The following is a 13,504-nucleotide window of genomic DNA, read 5'->3' on the forward strand; positions in this document are numbered from 1 at the left end:
TACTAGGCTAAAATTAATCGTTGAAGAATGTCAACAAGGTACCATATCCCATATTTGAAAGTGCTGGAGGCTCAAGGCCAGCAATCAGGAGGATATTTCCTACTGGATGTCATTGAGGTCCACTGTCTCATGCTGAGGGATTGCATCAAAGCCTCAGGATCTTAATACCTAGGTTCTACATGGGCAGGATTAACTGAGCAGAGAGAACAACATGCACTTAAACTTGAAACAGCTGCATATAGTCATTAACCTATAAACTCTTTACTGAAATTGCACAATATATATAATTTTTTAAAAATTTAAATTAAGATCTACCTGCTGTAAAGATGGTCCTTTCTTCCAAAGCTCTCTCCCTAAAGATTTAAAGAGAGAGAAAGAGAGGAGGAGGGGAACAGTAAAACAGCAGGTTACCTTGGATAGATTACAGATTATGAATTCTCTAAGTATATAATTAAGTCACTAAAGAAATCAGTTTTAAAGCTCCCTCTAAAGCTTAACTGCTCTACAGTTAAAATGACAGTGATCTATTTTTACCTATCAAACTGCAAAATTTTTTTTTTGTTAGGATTACATTCAGATGGATAATATTCAATGCTAGAAGGGGAAGCAGTTGAAAATAGAAAATTTTAAACACTCCTAAACAGAAGGCAGTTTGTCAATATATACCAAAAGCTTAAAGAAATGGGTATATCCTGAAATATAGGATTCAATTTCTAGGAATTAATCCTAAAACTATAATAAAGAAACGCTAAAATATTTACACATCATGACAGTCACTAAGTTGTTATGTATATTAGCAAAAACTGTAATCAACTTAAATGAATGTACAGAAAATTGCTTAATTCAATTAAATATATGGAATTTTATGCATTAATAAAAATTTTACACAAAATGTTTATCTATGAGGGAAAACCCTTCAAAATCTATTACACAAAAAGTAATCTGCAGCTCACTACAAGTGACCTCAATTTCCCGCATAGGGTAAAGACAAGGATATTCCTTCCTGCATAGGGAAAAGACTGGAAGGATATTTCTCCTTAATAAACACAGAAAAATACCTGATACAGGTATCTGATAAATACTGATTGAATATTTTATACACATTTTCAAACAATGATTCTTTCTTTAAAATTTTGTATCAAAGCTAAGTATTACAGTCCTCCTCATCAAAAAAAAAATATATATATATATTTATGTATATATATATATATATATTAGTAAAACACACTTGATTGGGCTCTTTCTCCTCATTCCTTAACCTACTCCATAGTACAGTAGGGTCTACTTGATAAACTAGCAAACATACACAACAGGCACTGCCTCAAAGTGACTAACACAAATACACAAAGCCACAGCACAGAGGGAGAAAGACCAATGATGTGTAGCATTAAGGACTGCTTTGCTTCTTAAAACCTGTAGTTCCATGGTCTGAGTCTCTAAAAGCTGTTCTTTATTAAGCTAGACTTTTCTAGCTACTTCGCTACCTACCTTTGTTGGTATTTTCCGACGCAGTCTTCAATAAAGTTAGAATGTCCAGATTGTCCCCGATTCTTGCATAGTAAGAACAGTCATGGCCCAGGGCATCCAGCAGGCTGACATCAGCACCATTTTTAAGTAAGACTTCTACAGCATCTTTACAACCATACTCGCAGCCTAGCATGAGAGCAGTTCTAAGAGGGAAGACAGAAGCATAAAAGATGTTGAGAAAGACCCAAGAAAATACTCCAGAAACCTTCCAGAGGCCCCTTCTTAAAGAATAGATATTACTTTAAAAAGTCATAGTTGTTGGGCGCCTGGGTGGCTCAGTGGGTTAAGCCTCTGTCTTTGGCTCGGGTCATGATCCCAGGGTCCTGGGATCAAGCCCCGCATCGGGCTCTCTGCTTGGCTGGGAGCCTGCTTCCTCCTCTCTCTCTGCCTGCCTCTCTGCCTACTTGTGATCTCTCTGTCAAATAAATAAATAAAATCTTAAAAAAAAAAAGTCATAGTTGTTATACAGATTTTATTTCCTATTTTTATCTTATAGTTTAACTTCATCATATTTATAAAACATTTGCTTTCTTAGTTTGCAGAGCTAAAAACCTGGCATCACTTATAGACACGTGTTACTTCTACTACCAAACTAACCTCCTTTACTCCAGTCCTTCTGTGTTCTACAAGTAAATTACCACAATATTCTCCCATCACTGATACTGTTACTCCATCTGCTCAAAACCTACAGCTATAAACCCAAACTATTCAAGTCCTTCATGAATAAACCTCATCATGTAAACCTCTTCGACCAATCCCTTCCACTCCAAAACAAGAATCAGATTCCAGTTCTGACTAATCTCCTTAAAAGAGCTTTCCTTCTCCTAACTGGAGACCTTCATATCTTCACACTTCATTTTAAAACCTGCCTCCTCCATAAACCTTCCTTAATTATCCCCATTATCATGGACCACTGGTTTATTATGCCTTGGCAGGATCATCAGCACTGAAACACTTAACAAATAGCAATAATGCAATTAAACACTTGAATCATCATGGAAATTTAGAAGTAACTTTGAAATTATTTTGTCCCATTCCTATTTTTATTGCTGAGGAAACCAAAAAATACCTCATGAAATGAAGTGACTTATCCTATACCTAACGCAGTCTTTGTGAATATTGGATTTCATAAGAAAACGTATCCTTGCTTTTATTCTATGCATATCCTATTTCTCTTTCATACTCCCCAATAGTTGCTGGAATACAATTTTATATACACCGGGCACCACCAACAAAGTTTTTTTATTAGAGAAAAAAATGTTATAGATAAGACCAGCAAAAAAATACAGAGTTTTAATTTATTTTTCATTTCTTCTTATATTTAAGATTTTGAATTTGAGAGAAAGAGAGCATGAGTTGGGGGGTGGTGGGATGGACAGTGGGAGAGGCATAAAGAGTCTTAAACAGATTCCATGCTGAGCATGGAGCCAGATACAGGACTCGATCTCATGACACTGAGATTATAACCTGAGCTGAAACCAAGAGTCAGATACTCAACCGACTGGGCCACCCAGGAATTCCAAATTTTAAATTTATTTTTAAAGCCATCTGCTACCTAGCCTATTTAATACACATTGTCCTACCTCATCATGTGTGTGTGTGTGTGTGTGTGTGTGTGTGTGCACGCGCCATTCCAAAGTGCTTGGGAAAATATAGGATCTTTTAAAAAAATTAGGCATTATACATGGATCAACCAGATCATCCCTCTCTGATCCTAAACTTTATTTTTAAACCCAATTTTCTTAGTAATGGTTGAAACCGGATTATAGTATCTGCAAAAACAAAGTAATGCAAAAAAGCCACTTCCTTAATAATCACATTAATGACTTAATTGCTTAAGAATTTCCTCCTTTGAGAGGTCTAAACAATAAAAACAAGTAGAGCTATAAAATCTGACATCTAAAGACTTTTATTATACCTATTTACTTCCAGTGAACTACAAAAAAAAAAAAGGATACATGTTTAGAAGAATAAAATTAAGTCAGAAGAAACCAACAGTTTTACTAGTAATCATTTACAAAATCCCCAAAATTTGTAATGAATTATTATAATGCTCCAACTTGGGGATAGGATGTATTTCAGATACATCACTGTTGGAAACACTAGAACCATAAACATGAAAATTGTAATAGCAGCGCCATGATACACTGGACGTGGAGAGGGGAAGGAGAAAGTTACAGACATAAAAGTATTAGTGTGCACCAACTAAAATGACATGAACACAGAAGCAAAAATAAGTGTAGGGAACCTCAGGGTGTGGCAATGAACTTGGTTCCAGAGAAGGAGATAGCACTATGCCTGGGCAGGGTAAGCAGAACCAACACATGGAGAAAGTCTATATGGAAAAACGGAAAAATGGAAAAACATCAAGCTCCAGGACACCCAAGAACATTTACTCCCAAAAGACTAACTAACAAAGAAGCAGACCGTAGGTGTGATTTTTTATTGTTCTCCCTCATCTTATCTGACCCCATTTTTCACAAAAGATTGTTTCAAAGCTTTAAAATAAATAACTGGGATATAATTCCTTTCCTCTGTTTTCTGACCTGAAGACAGGCTCTAATCACTGCTTGTATTCCACATTTACCCTATTTCCCTCTTCTTCCTTCATCAGACTCTGGGGAAAAAAGAAAGAAAGAAAAGAAAAAAAGAAGTGGGTGCTAATTCCAAGGAAAGAGAGATCCAAAGGGGGATGGAAAAGACAAGTCACAACGGCAGAGTTTCAGAGTCACTGTGAATCCAGCTGGTGTCTGTAAAGCTGTGATAAAAGAATTACCTGTTTTGTTTGTCTCTGGAATTAATCTCTGCTCCTCTATCTATCAGCAGTTGACATATTGTTGGCCTACACATCTGAGTAGCCAGAACCAGTGGTGTCCGCCCATCCTAAGCAACAAGAAAAATAAAACAGCATTAAGACAACAAATCTCCCAAAACATAAAAGTTTGAATACACGAGTTGAAATGACAATAAACATACACGGACTCACCACATCTTTGGCATTCACGGAGGCCCCATGGTCACAAAGCAGCTGTATGCTGGAAGGACAGTCTGCCATGGCTTTGAGGAGCAAAGGAAAATGATAAATGGTGAACATCTGTTGGTAAGACACATGGTGCTTTGCTACGTCCATATAAGGCATAAGTTCTACAATTTCTAAACTACCAAGCTTCACATCATCCACTTCTTAGTTTAGCATTTTAAGTACCTATTGTAGAAAATGGGTTAGACCAGATCATTTTATAAATGTTGTACAATTTATTGGGACCAATGAATATTGTCACCTTTAAGGGTGACAATATACTTCTACCCTAAGTGGAAACATAGAAATAAAAATCAAATTTAAATTTTCTACTTAGAATATATTCTTAAATGTGGCTACAACTGACTTGATCCTGGAAGGGTTAGCTCAATTTTTGTCTTTTTTTAATGAACCATATTCAGGTCTTTATAGAAGAGTCACAGTAAAAAAGGTTTGACTCATATAGTTCATATTTTCTTTTAAAATCAGAGATTGCAATGATGCCTTTGATGATGCAAGGCAGGGTCATTTTGCTAAAAATTATATTGTAAAACCACACACTGCTTTTTTTCCAACCAACACTAGAGTTCATATTTGTATTAGGAAAAAAATTATTAACATCCTAAAATAGGATAGTGTTTCAACTCCCCATGATTTCTTATTAAAAGTTTTTATATTATTATTAACAAATACTTCCTTTTATATTATTATTAACAAATAAATACTGTGAGTATTTATTATGAGTTGAGACTAGATTATTAGCCACAAAAAGTACTGACAAAGTCAGCATTCTTTTGTGTGTGTGTGTGATATTCCACAGACTAAAACAAAATACACATAAGAAAATCAAGTAAATTTTCATTTCTGCTGTCTTTAATCCAACAAGTCTTTTATATAAAATATAGTTTTTTAAAAAAAGATAAACTGAAACTGAATACATTAATCCAGGAATTCTAAAACCAACAACCATTCAGGCCCAATTGAAAATAAGAATGAAACAATGTAAAGCATAATAAATTCCAGAGCTACAATATATTGAACTAGTAAAGTCAGCATTAAAGGTGCTATGGTGGAGAGTGGCAGCCATTCACCCAAGTGTGGTCACCCTTTCTTCCATGGTAACAAAGCTGGGGGGAACTGGGGGCTCACTTGGAGACCACAGTTCCCAGACTCCCTTGCATGCTTGCATGCAGGCATGACCATGTACATTAAATCTCACCAGTGGAATGTGACAGGAGAGATGTGTGCTACCTTCTGACTCTAGGGCTTAAAAGAATGGTTTATACATTCCTCCATGATTTTTCCCCTTCCTGTGAGCAGGAAAACAGAAGTCCCTGCTATCAGCTTCAGCCTTAAAGATGAGGACAACACCCTAGCTTAAGGCAGAATGGAAAAATGGAAGGAATCTGGGTCCCTGAATGGCCACAGTGAGCAGAGGCACAAGCCCCTCTGAACACCGGGACTATGACATGAAAGAAAGCAATCCTGTGGGGTTTGTTAAGCCAGTGTTCTTTTATAATGTCTTTGTCACAGAAACCTAGTCTTATCCCTAACTGAGACAAAACTGCTATCAGGAGTTCGGTGCTGTTACAATAAATCCGTAAATCATAATGGCACTGATTTAGTGGTTGGGAACTAAGTAGTAACTAAACATATTTCAGGCTAGAAATCTTGTGATTTTTCTCACACTGTGGCAAAACATTTGAACGAGCTACATCGTCCACCATTATTTAGAAGGTGTACCACGTGACGATGAAGCCTTTCAACGTGAAGCCATAGAAAACAGCCAAAAATTTAGTGCACATTACTTTCAGCCAGGTCTGGTGAGAAAGAGACAGGTCAAGCAAGAATTAGCCAGTTTATGAACACATATATTTGGGACCGCAGAGATGCGGGGAAGCCAACTGCTTCTCTGTGTCAAACAGCAAGATATACCATTATTGTTGGTCACAACTTTTCTCCCACTAAGGAGAAAAAAAAAAACCTGGTCTTGCAATAAATATCATGGTAAGGACATTATAATCCCATTCAAGAGTATTATTTCAGATGGCTGTGAGGTGGCAGCCATTAAACGAGGCAGAGTCATGACTCTACAAACAAGGACGAGAACTAAAGGATGGCTAAGAACTTCATGTCCAGAAAATAACTTTGGAGATGGACAAATGGAAAGAGCTGGCAACAAATAAACCAGAAAGCCGACCAAGGTTTTATGGGAACCGTACTACGCAAGGTCCCTGAAGGCCCTTGCTAACACTCATGATTGTTCCAGCCCTTAAGCTCCCTCTACAGAGGACATGCTCGCTGCCATGCAATTTACCTGTGACCTTAGAGAATAATGGACAAGTTAGAACCTCCCAGAAGGCAGAGCTAGGGCCCATAGAGAACAAAGGATAAGGCATTTCTCATCAAACACAAAAATCACACTGGGGTCATTGTGAGGTTCAAACAACAATGCATATGAAAATACTCTGCAAATACCACAACTTTATACAAACAAAAAAACAAAAAAAACCCTTGTGTAAAAAATTAAACTATCACAAAAGCACGTAAAACATAAGAAGAAAAAAGCTGAAATAAATTAAGGTCCCGAAGTTTGAAGGAAATTTGCGGTCTATTTCATTTTTAATGAAGACCACTTTTATTTACTTCAGATATTCCATAAATATGACAAGAGAGGGTAACTACTTTACTTTGGCTTTCCAGTAAACAGTAGGAATGTCAGACTAAGAAGAGTCAGGCCAGAGGTCAGACTGTGGTACAGTCCAAAAACACTTAATATCTAACTTTTGTCTTTAAGACCACTGAAGAATAATGCAGATAAATTTAAATATACAAGTATGATCAATAAAATCTATGAAATTATGAATATAATTTTTTTTAAATACAGCACATAACAGTGATATGAAACTTAGCACCAAGGCCTAACCCAACAGCTACCGCCACCATTAATTACGAAATTATGACATACCAGGCACTATTTATAATTTAATTATAAACCACTTACTGCAGTAGTATTAACTTTATTTTGCAGATGAGAAAAATGGTGTTCGGACACGTTAATTAGGTAAATGTAGTTTTTAAGGAAAAAAATCATCTTCCCATTTCTCCTACCAGATCCCTCCCCACCCCCCCCACCCCACCCTCCGCCAACATAGAGTGACACAGTGCTTAGAGCTTCCTTGAGAGCAGGATCATGTTTATTTATCTCTGGACTTCTAGGATCTAGCAAACCAGCCTTGGCCAAATGAATCTTTTTAAGCTGTACAATCAAATAAATTTCATATTCATGTATACAAAAACTTCATAATATAATGTTTCTCCATGAATTATACAAATATATGCATATTAAAACTTGGAAATGAATTTCAATGCCGAGCCGTTTTAACAAATACTGGCTATATCCCAGTGAAACCCTCACTTACCTGCATCGTGAAGTGCAGTTCTTCCCTGAAGATCTACGTGTTCAGTGGGACAATTGTACTATTAAAACACAGAAACTTAGCTGGGAGAGTTTTACTTTAAAGTTAAACAACTAGACTCAGATGAACAGCTGTTATTTAATCTTAAAATATTCCATTTATCAAAAAACCTAAGGACTACTAGACAAGCTACTAAATATTTTGACATGAAACAAATCTAATAACATTATACTGTAAATTCAAGTTTTCCACCGAACCGGAAACCATATGGTACATTATAATAGCATGGGATGTAGAAACTGTTATTGTTTGGGGTTTTTTTCTCACCAAGAGTTAAAATTTGAACAACTGAATCAGGAAAAACAAAGGAGTTCTGCTATGAAACTTAGTGGTAATAATGTTTCTAGAAATGGTGGACTGGACCCTTTAACTGAAAACTTTCTTCAGCCCACTAGTTCAAGGAGTTCTGTGGCTGCCTGACTACAAATTTAACTAGCGGTGTCAATATCATATCACGTAGTCTAAGTGACTGATGTTTACAGAGAAATATATAGCTCCTATGCCGTATCACTTTATGTCATAGACCAGACAACAGAAAATTCCAGTCTCCTGCTAATGTCAACAGGAAGGTCAAGCCTTTGTTATTTATTTTTAATACAGTGAGTTATGTGATTCACTTCCCTCAGAGTTTTTGCTTTTTATTGTTCACATTCTTTCACAAATGATGGAAAAGAAATTACGTAAGCTAACAGTCAGAATTAACCTACTATTTTCTTTGATCTCAAATTCCAAAAACACACTGAAAACACATTATTAGCAGTCAAAATAGTAAAGCCAAAGTATTAACCACTTTTACTACCTGTAGAAGTTTTTGTAGACACAATGCATGCCCGTATTTCGCAGCCAGGTGAAGAGCATTTCTCCCTATTAAAAAATAATTTAAGACATATATGAACAGTTATTTTCTCCACAAGCGAATTTTCCATAGAAATGTGATTCATTTTTCCAAGATTAGTTGACAAGATACTTAATTTGTAAGCACGCTTTCACTCAGGTTGATATTGTAGTATGAGATAATGTACACACCAAAACAATGAAGGTGGGAAGAAAAATTAAATCTACAAACCCATAAAGAGCAAGAACTTTCTTATTCACCACTGTATCTCCAATACCTAGAGCAGTGCCTGGGACAGAGTAAGTAATTAAAGTCAACCAGGAAAGACGGGAGGGAGGGAGAGGAAGAGGAGAAAAAGAGAATGGGAATTGGAGAGCAAGAAAGATACCTAGATTTCTCATAATATTTCTAAACAGGCAGTGTGGACGCGAAAATACAGGTAGTTAAGAGAGGTAAGTCAAAGAAACTAATTTTCAACTTAAATTCAAAGTTCACTAAGACTGTGTCTCTGAAAATCAGACAACTCGTTCAAATATAATGTGTATTAAAATGTGCCATTTTAAAGGAAACAAATCATCGGAAAGGTTAACTCTGAACACTGAAAAAGGTGAAGTTGCAGACAACATTCTACCTCCAAACATGATTTCTCCTAATTGTATTTCTTCACGCATACATCTCATTGGATGGTGAAAGATAAAAGGGTTTCACCAGGCCATTCCATCTTTCAATGTTTCATGCTCTTAACTTTCCTCTCACTTCACAAACCTCTCAAAAAATGATCTGACTTCACTGACAGACCCTTTTGTTAGAAGAGAAGTCATTTGTATTCTGTTCATCCTAGGTGAAGGAGTACACTGACTTCAACTTCCAACCTTCACTCAGTTTTATATGAGTTTAGGTAAGTGGATTAAGTTTTCCTGGATCTGATCACTTCTGTGTACTGACCAACCAGGTTCTAGAACAAACAGCAGTGAGTCCAGGCCTTTTTAACCAAGTACAGGTACAACACATTCATCCATACCTAAACATTCTCTAGTTACAAATAAGTCAGATGTAATGATTTCAAATTTCAATTTGCTACTGACTGTGAAAAGTGACAAAGAAAACTATCATTTACATGCAAAGTAAGAGAGAGTATGGAGTAGAATGGTAGGGACAGTCCCTGGTGTTCAACACAATGGATCACATAAAAACGTCCAGTGGGGTATTTCCTTAGCCAAACCCAAATCCAGCCACTTGAGATAATGCAGTAAAAAAATGAAGTAAATATCAAATCTAAAGCACAACACTATGAATTACACCCAAGGTGCCTATCTGGTAAGACCTGAGTCATAAATACCTCAAAACCAAAACCACGCTTACTTGAAATATGATTATTTTCAATATACTTTCGTACTGCTAGCAAATGAAGGAGTTAAGATAAAATACATAAATTTTTTTATCAAATTATTATTGAATATCCACATCTGGATTATAATAGACAATATTACAGCAAATAAGACAAGGTCCTTGTCCTCAGGAAAGGACAACGCTAAAGACAAAAATAGTAAAACAAGGCAAATACAAATATAACTAAACAACAGCAAAAACAGAAGACGAAGACTTTAGGCACAGTATGTCAGGCTGCAGCATACAAAATGATGTCTGCTGCGCCTGGGAAAGCATTTAAGCTTGATCTGCACTGAAGGAGGGAGGGCAAAAGTCACTAGGCAAAAATATCCAGAGCAGAAAAAATACAGACAAAAAATAAGATAGATACTTGTTTAAATTAGAATCAGAACAACAAATAAATGAAGTCTAAAGAGGTATATGGTTAGTCCAAAATTTCTATAAATATTCCTCTACATCAATGGAATGCTTTGGTAAGTAATTTACATTTTTTTTTTTTTTTAGATTTTATTTATTTGTCAGAGAGAGAGCCCACAAGCAGGGAAAGCAGCAGGCAGAGGGAGAAACAGGCTCCCTGCTGAGCAAGGAGCAGGATGTGGGACTTGATCCGGGGACTCTGGGATCATGACCTGAGCTGAGGGCAGATGCTTAACCAACTGAGCCACCCAGTCGTCCCAGTAATTAACATATTCTTTTGTTCCTCCTTCAAAAGTGGCAGATAGAGTTTGGTCTTCAATACAAAATTTGATAGACCTTTTGGTAAAGATTCTCCTCATTGAGATCTCTCTTTTCCTCTGCCTCCCTTCCATTTCTAAACACAGTGCTGGTTTTATTGTAATGTGTTCATTATTTGTCTCTATATGGAATCATAGAATAAAATATTAAAGTTGTTAAGGAAATTCTGGTTCTAGGTCACCGCCTATATTTGATTGAATAACAAAGCAGAACTGCAGAGAAAGAAGCTGTCAAGAGAATTGAGAATGGTTATTCTAAGAAAACCAGCACACGAACTGAAGAGGTCTATCTTGTGCTGTGCAGACAAACTTACGCTGTAAGATTTTAAAAGCCAGACATGTTACAACTAAGTTTAAGCAGAAGGCACAGTAAGATACAGACTTAAAACTGCCTACAAGAAATAATTTTTTTACAAATAGAGCTAACCAAACACAGAACAGATCTCCTTGTAAAAAGCATCCCATCCCAGATAAGGACACAGACTCCGACTGCAGAGCATCTACTGAAGGACCCCGGGCCAGTTACTGAATGGCTGGCTAAGGGCCTCGCAGCCTCACTGTGAAGGTATGAGGAAACAGGGAGTTAGTGCGTGTAAAGTGCGCAGCAGAGTGCCATGTGCCATGTCAGCTCTTCTTGCTATGATCATTCTTGGTCATGCTGTGCTGTTGCGAAGCAATTAGGTTCCCATCATGAGAAATGTCCAACCAAATACCAAACGACCTCATGACAGCAAGGATTCATAGAGTCAAGAGTATATGAGTACAAACTAAATGGCCCCTAAAGGTTCTTCTAACTCTGAGACTTTAGGATCTTATAATATTACGAAGACCAGCACTGGACCTCAGGTCTCCAAATGCTCATCAGATCAGCAATCCTGTCTCAATTTCCTGTGCTTTACCTCTCCAAGACCAACAATGATACCTCAGAAGTGAACTTTTTCTAAACCATTTTAAAAAACAGAAAATTGAGGGTGTCTCTCTCTAAATCACAGTTTGGTCTGAAGAACGCTGGCAGTGGACAATGCTTGTCCTCCCTTTCTGTTTTATAACCGACTATGGCGGCAACCGACCTGCAGTGTCGCTGGTGGCAATGTCAACTCCATGCATAAGGATGGCATTCAAACATTCAAGATTCCCCTTGGAGGCCACAACATGGAAGCTGAACAAAAAGAAAATATACGTTATGCCACAGAAACTATGAAACATCAACATAAATGTTACAGAATGTCACCTTTTATTCAACACACACATACACAGACACACACACACACACAGACACACACACACATTTTAAAGTCTACATAAAATATCTATGTATTTTCTACTGGAAAAAAGAAACCTATCCCTTATTGCTGAAAAATTAATTTTAACCCAAATTTACATAAGGAGTCAATACTCTCCAGAAATACCTCCTTAGAACCAATGGAATGTTCCAATGTTCAACAGTCATAATAAAAGAAAATTTATACAATAATACCACTAACTCTATAGCTTATTAGTACTTGGTACTGCGGGCACCAGTGCTGGAATGCACTGAATGCACTCAAAAACTTCTACCAGTTCGTTCTGCTTCATTTCAAGTATACCAAAACTGCCAAAACAAATGAAGTTATAGCAGAACGCTAAGGCCAAACACAGATCAAACACTTATCCCTTCTCTTTAGAATTATCAAATTAGAACTCACATGGAAAAGCCTTCAAAACAACAAACTAAGCTACACTTGGAAAGCCGTGGAGGAGCTGGTGTCCTCTTTCCCCAAAGTAGCCACAACTGCCACCTAATTCTTCCCCTTTGTTCACAGACCTGTATGAGTGGGTGAAGTTTTGCACACACAGCCATGACAAACTTCCTAATAAGGCAAGGAAAGCCTGCTTAAAAAACTGACTTTAAGCCATCAGGTATTCAAGATACAAGAGAAAATATCCCATTGTTTCTTTGATCATCTAATACTTTATTAATTAACAAACATTTACAGAAATTTTTTGTGTGCCCTAAGAATGGACAGTGACTGACTGACTATACTCCACCAAATCCAAACTGTTAAGTAAGGACAGGAGGGCTTGCCGACAAAGGATGCTGACCTCAGGTCAAAATACAACTGACCCCTAACCGAGTACAATGACCACTATGAAGATGCCAGGAGATAAAGGATATACAAGTGCTCGGCAAGGGGCCTAGATACAGACAAACTCCGTATCACACTCTAAGGAGGGGTCTTCCCTAACCATCCTGTTTAAAATTTACATTTCCCCATTCCCTGAAACCATAGTATTCCAACTTTCCCAATCCCTGCAGAAACACATATTTTCAAAATGATATATAAATTCAAGATTTCAAAATGATATATAAATTCAAGATTTATTTTCTTTATAGTCTTTCTTTATAAGTGTACCAGTCTCTTCCCGCTAAACTATACATTCAGTGAAAGTAGGGATTTTTGTCTGTTTTGCTTCCTACTATATTCCCAGACCAATTTACGTACCAGACAGATGATGGGCCCTCAAATATTTGAATATCTGA

At 36.9% G+C, this 13,504-nt stretch overlaps 1 protein-coding gene across 2 annotated transcripts in view; it reads right to left on the reverse strand.

Annotated features, from left to right (window-relative positions):
* The window catches only part of UACA (uveal autoantigen with coiled-coil domains and ankyrin repeats), an 89,375-nt gene that overhangs the window by 26,941 nt on the left and 48,930 nt on the right, over positions 1 to 13,504 (reverse strand). For both annotated transcript variants that reach the window (XM_080808092.1, XM_080808093.1), the window contains exons 3-9: positions 12,054 to 12,142; positions 8,825 to 8,889; positions 7,969 to 8,026; positions 4,514 to 4,584; positions 4,304 to 4,410; positions 1,489 to 1,670; positions 316 to 353 (exon numbers count right to left, since the gene is read on the reverse strand). In XM_080808092.1, the coding sequence (XP_080664218.1) occupies positions 316 to 353; positions 1,489 to 1,670; positions 4,304 to 4,410; positions 4,514 to 4,584; positions 7,969 to 8,026; positions 8,825 to 8,889; positions 12,054 to 12,142 (610 nt within the window). The remainder of the gene's footprint in view (positions 1 to 315; positions 354 to 1,488; positions 1,671 to 4,303; positions 4,411 to 4,513; positions 4,585 to 7,968; positions 8,027 to 8,824; positions 8,890 to 12,053; positions 12,143 to 13,504) is intronic.

Source organism: Martes martes (assembly GCF_963455335.1).
Source record: "Martes martes genome assembly, chromosome: 7".
In the NCBI taxonomy this organism is placed as follows: Eukaryota; Metazoa; Chordata; class Mammalia; order Carnivora; family Mustelidae; genus Martes; species Martes martes.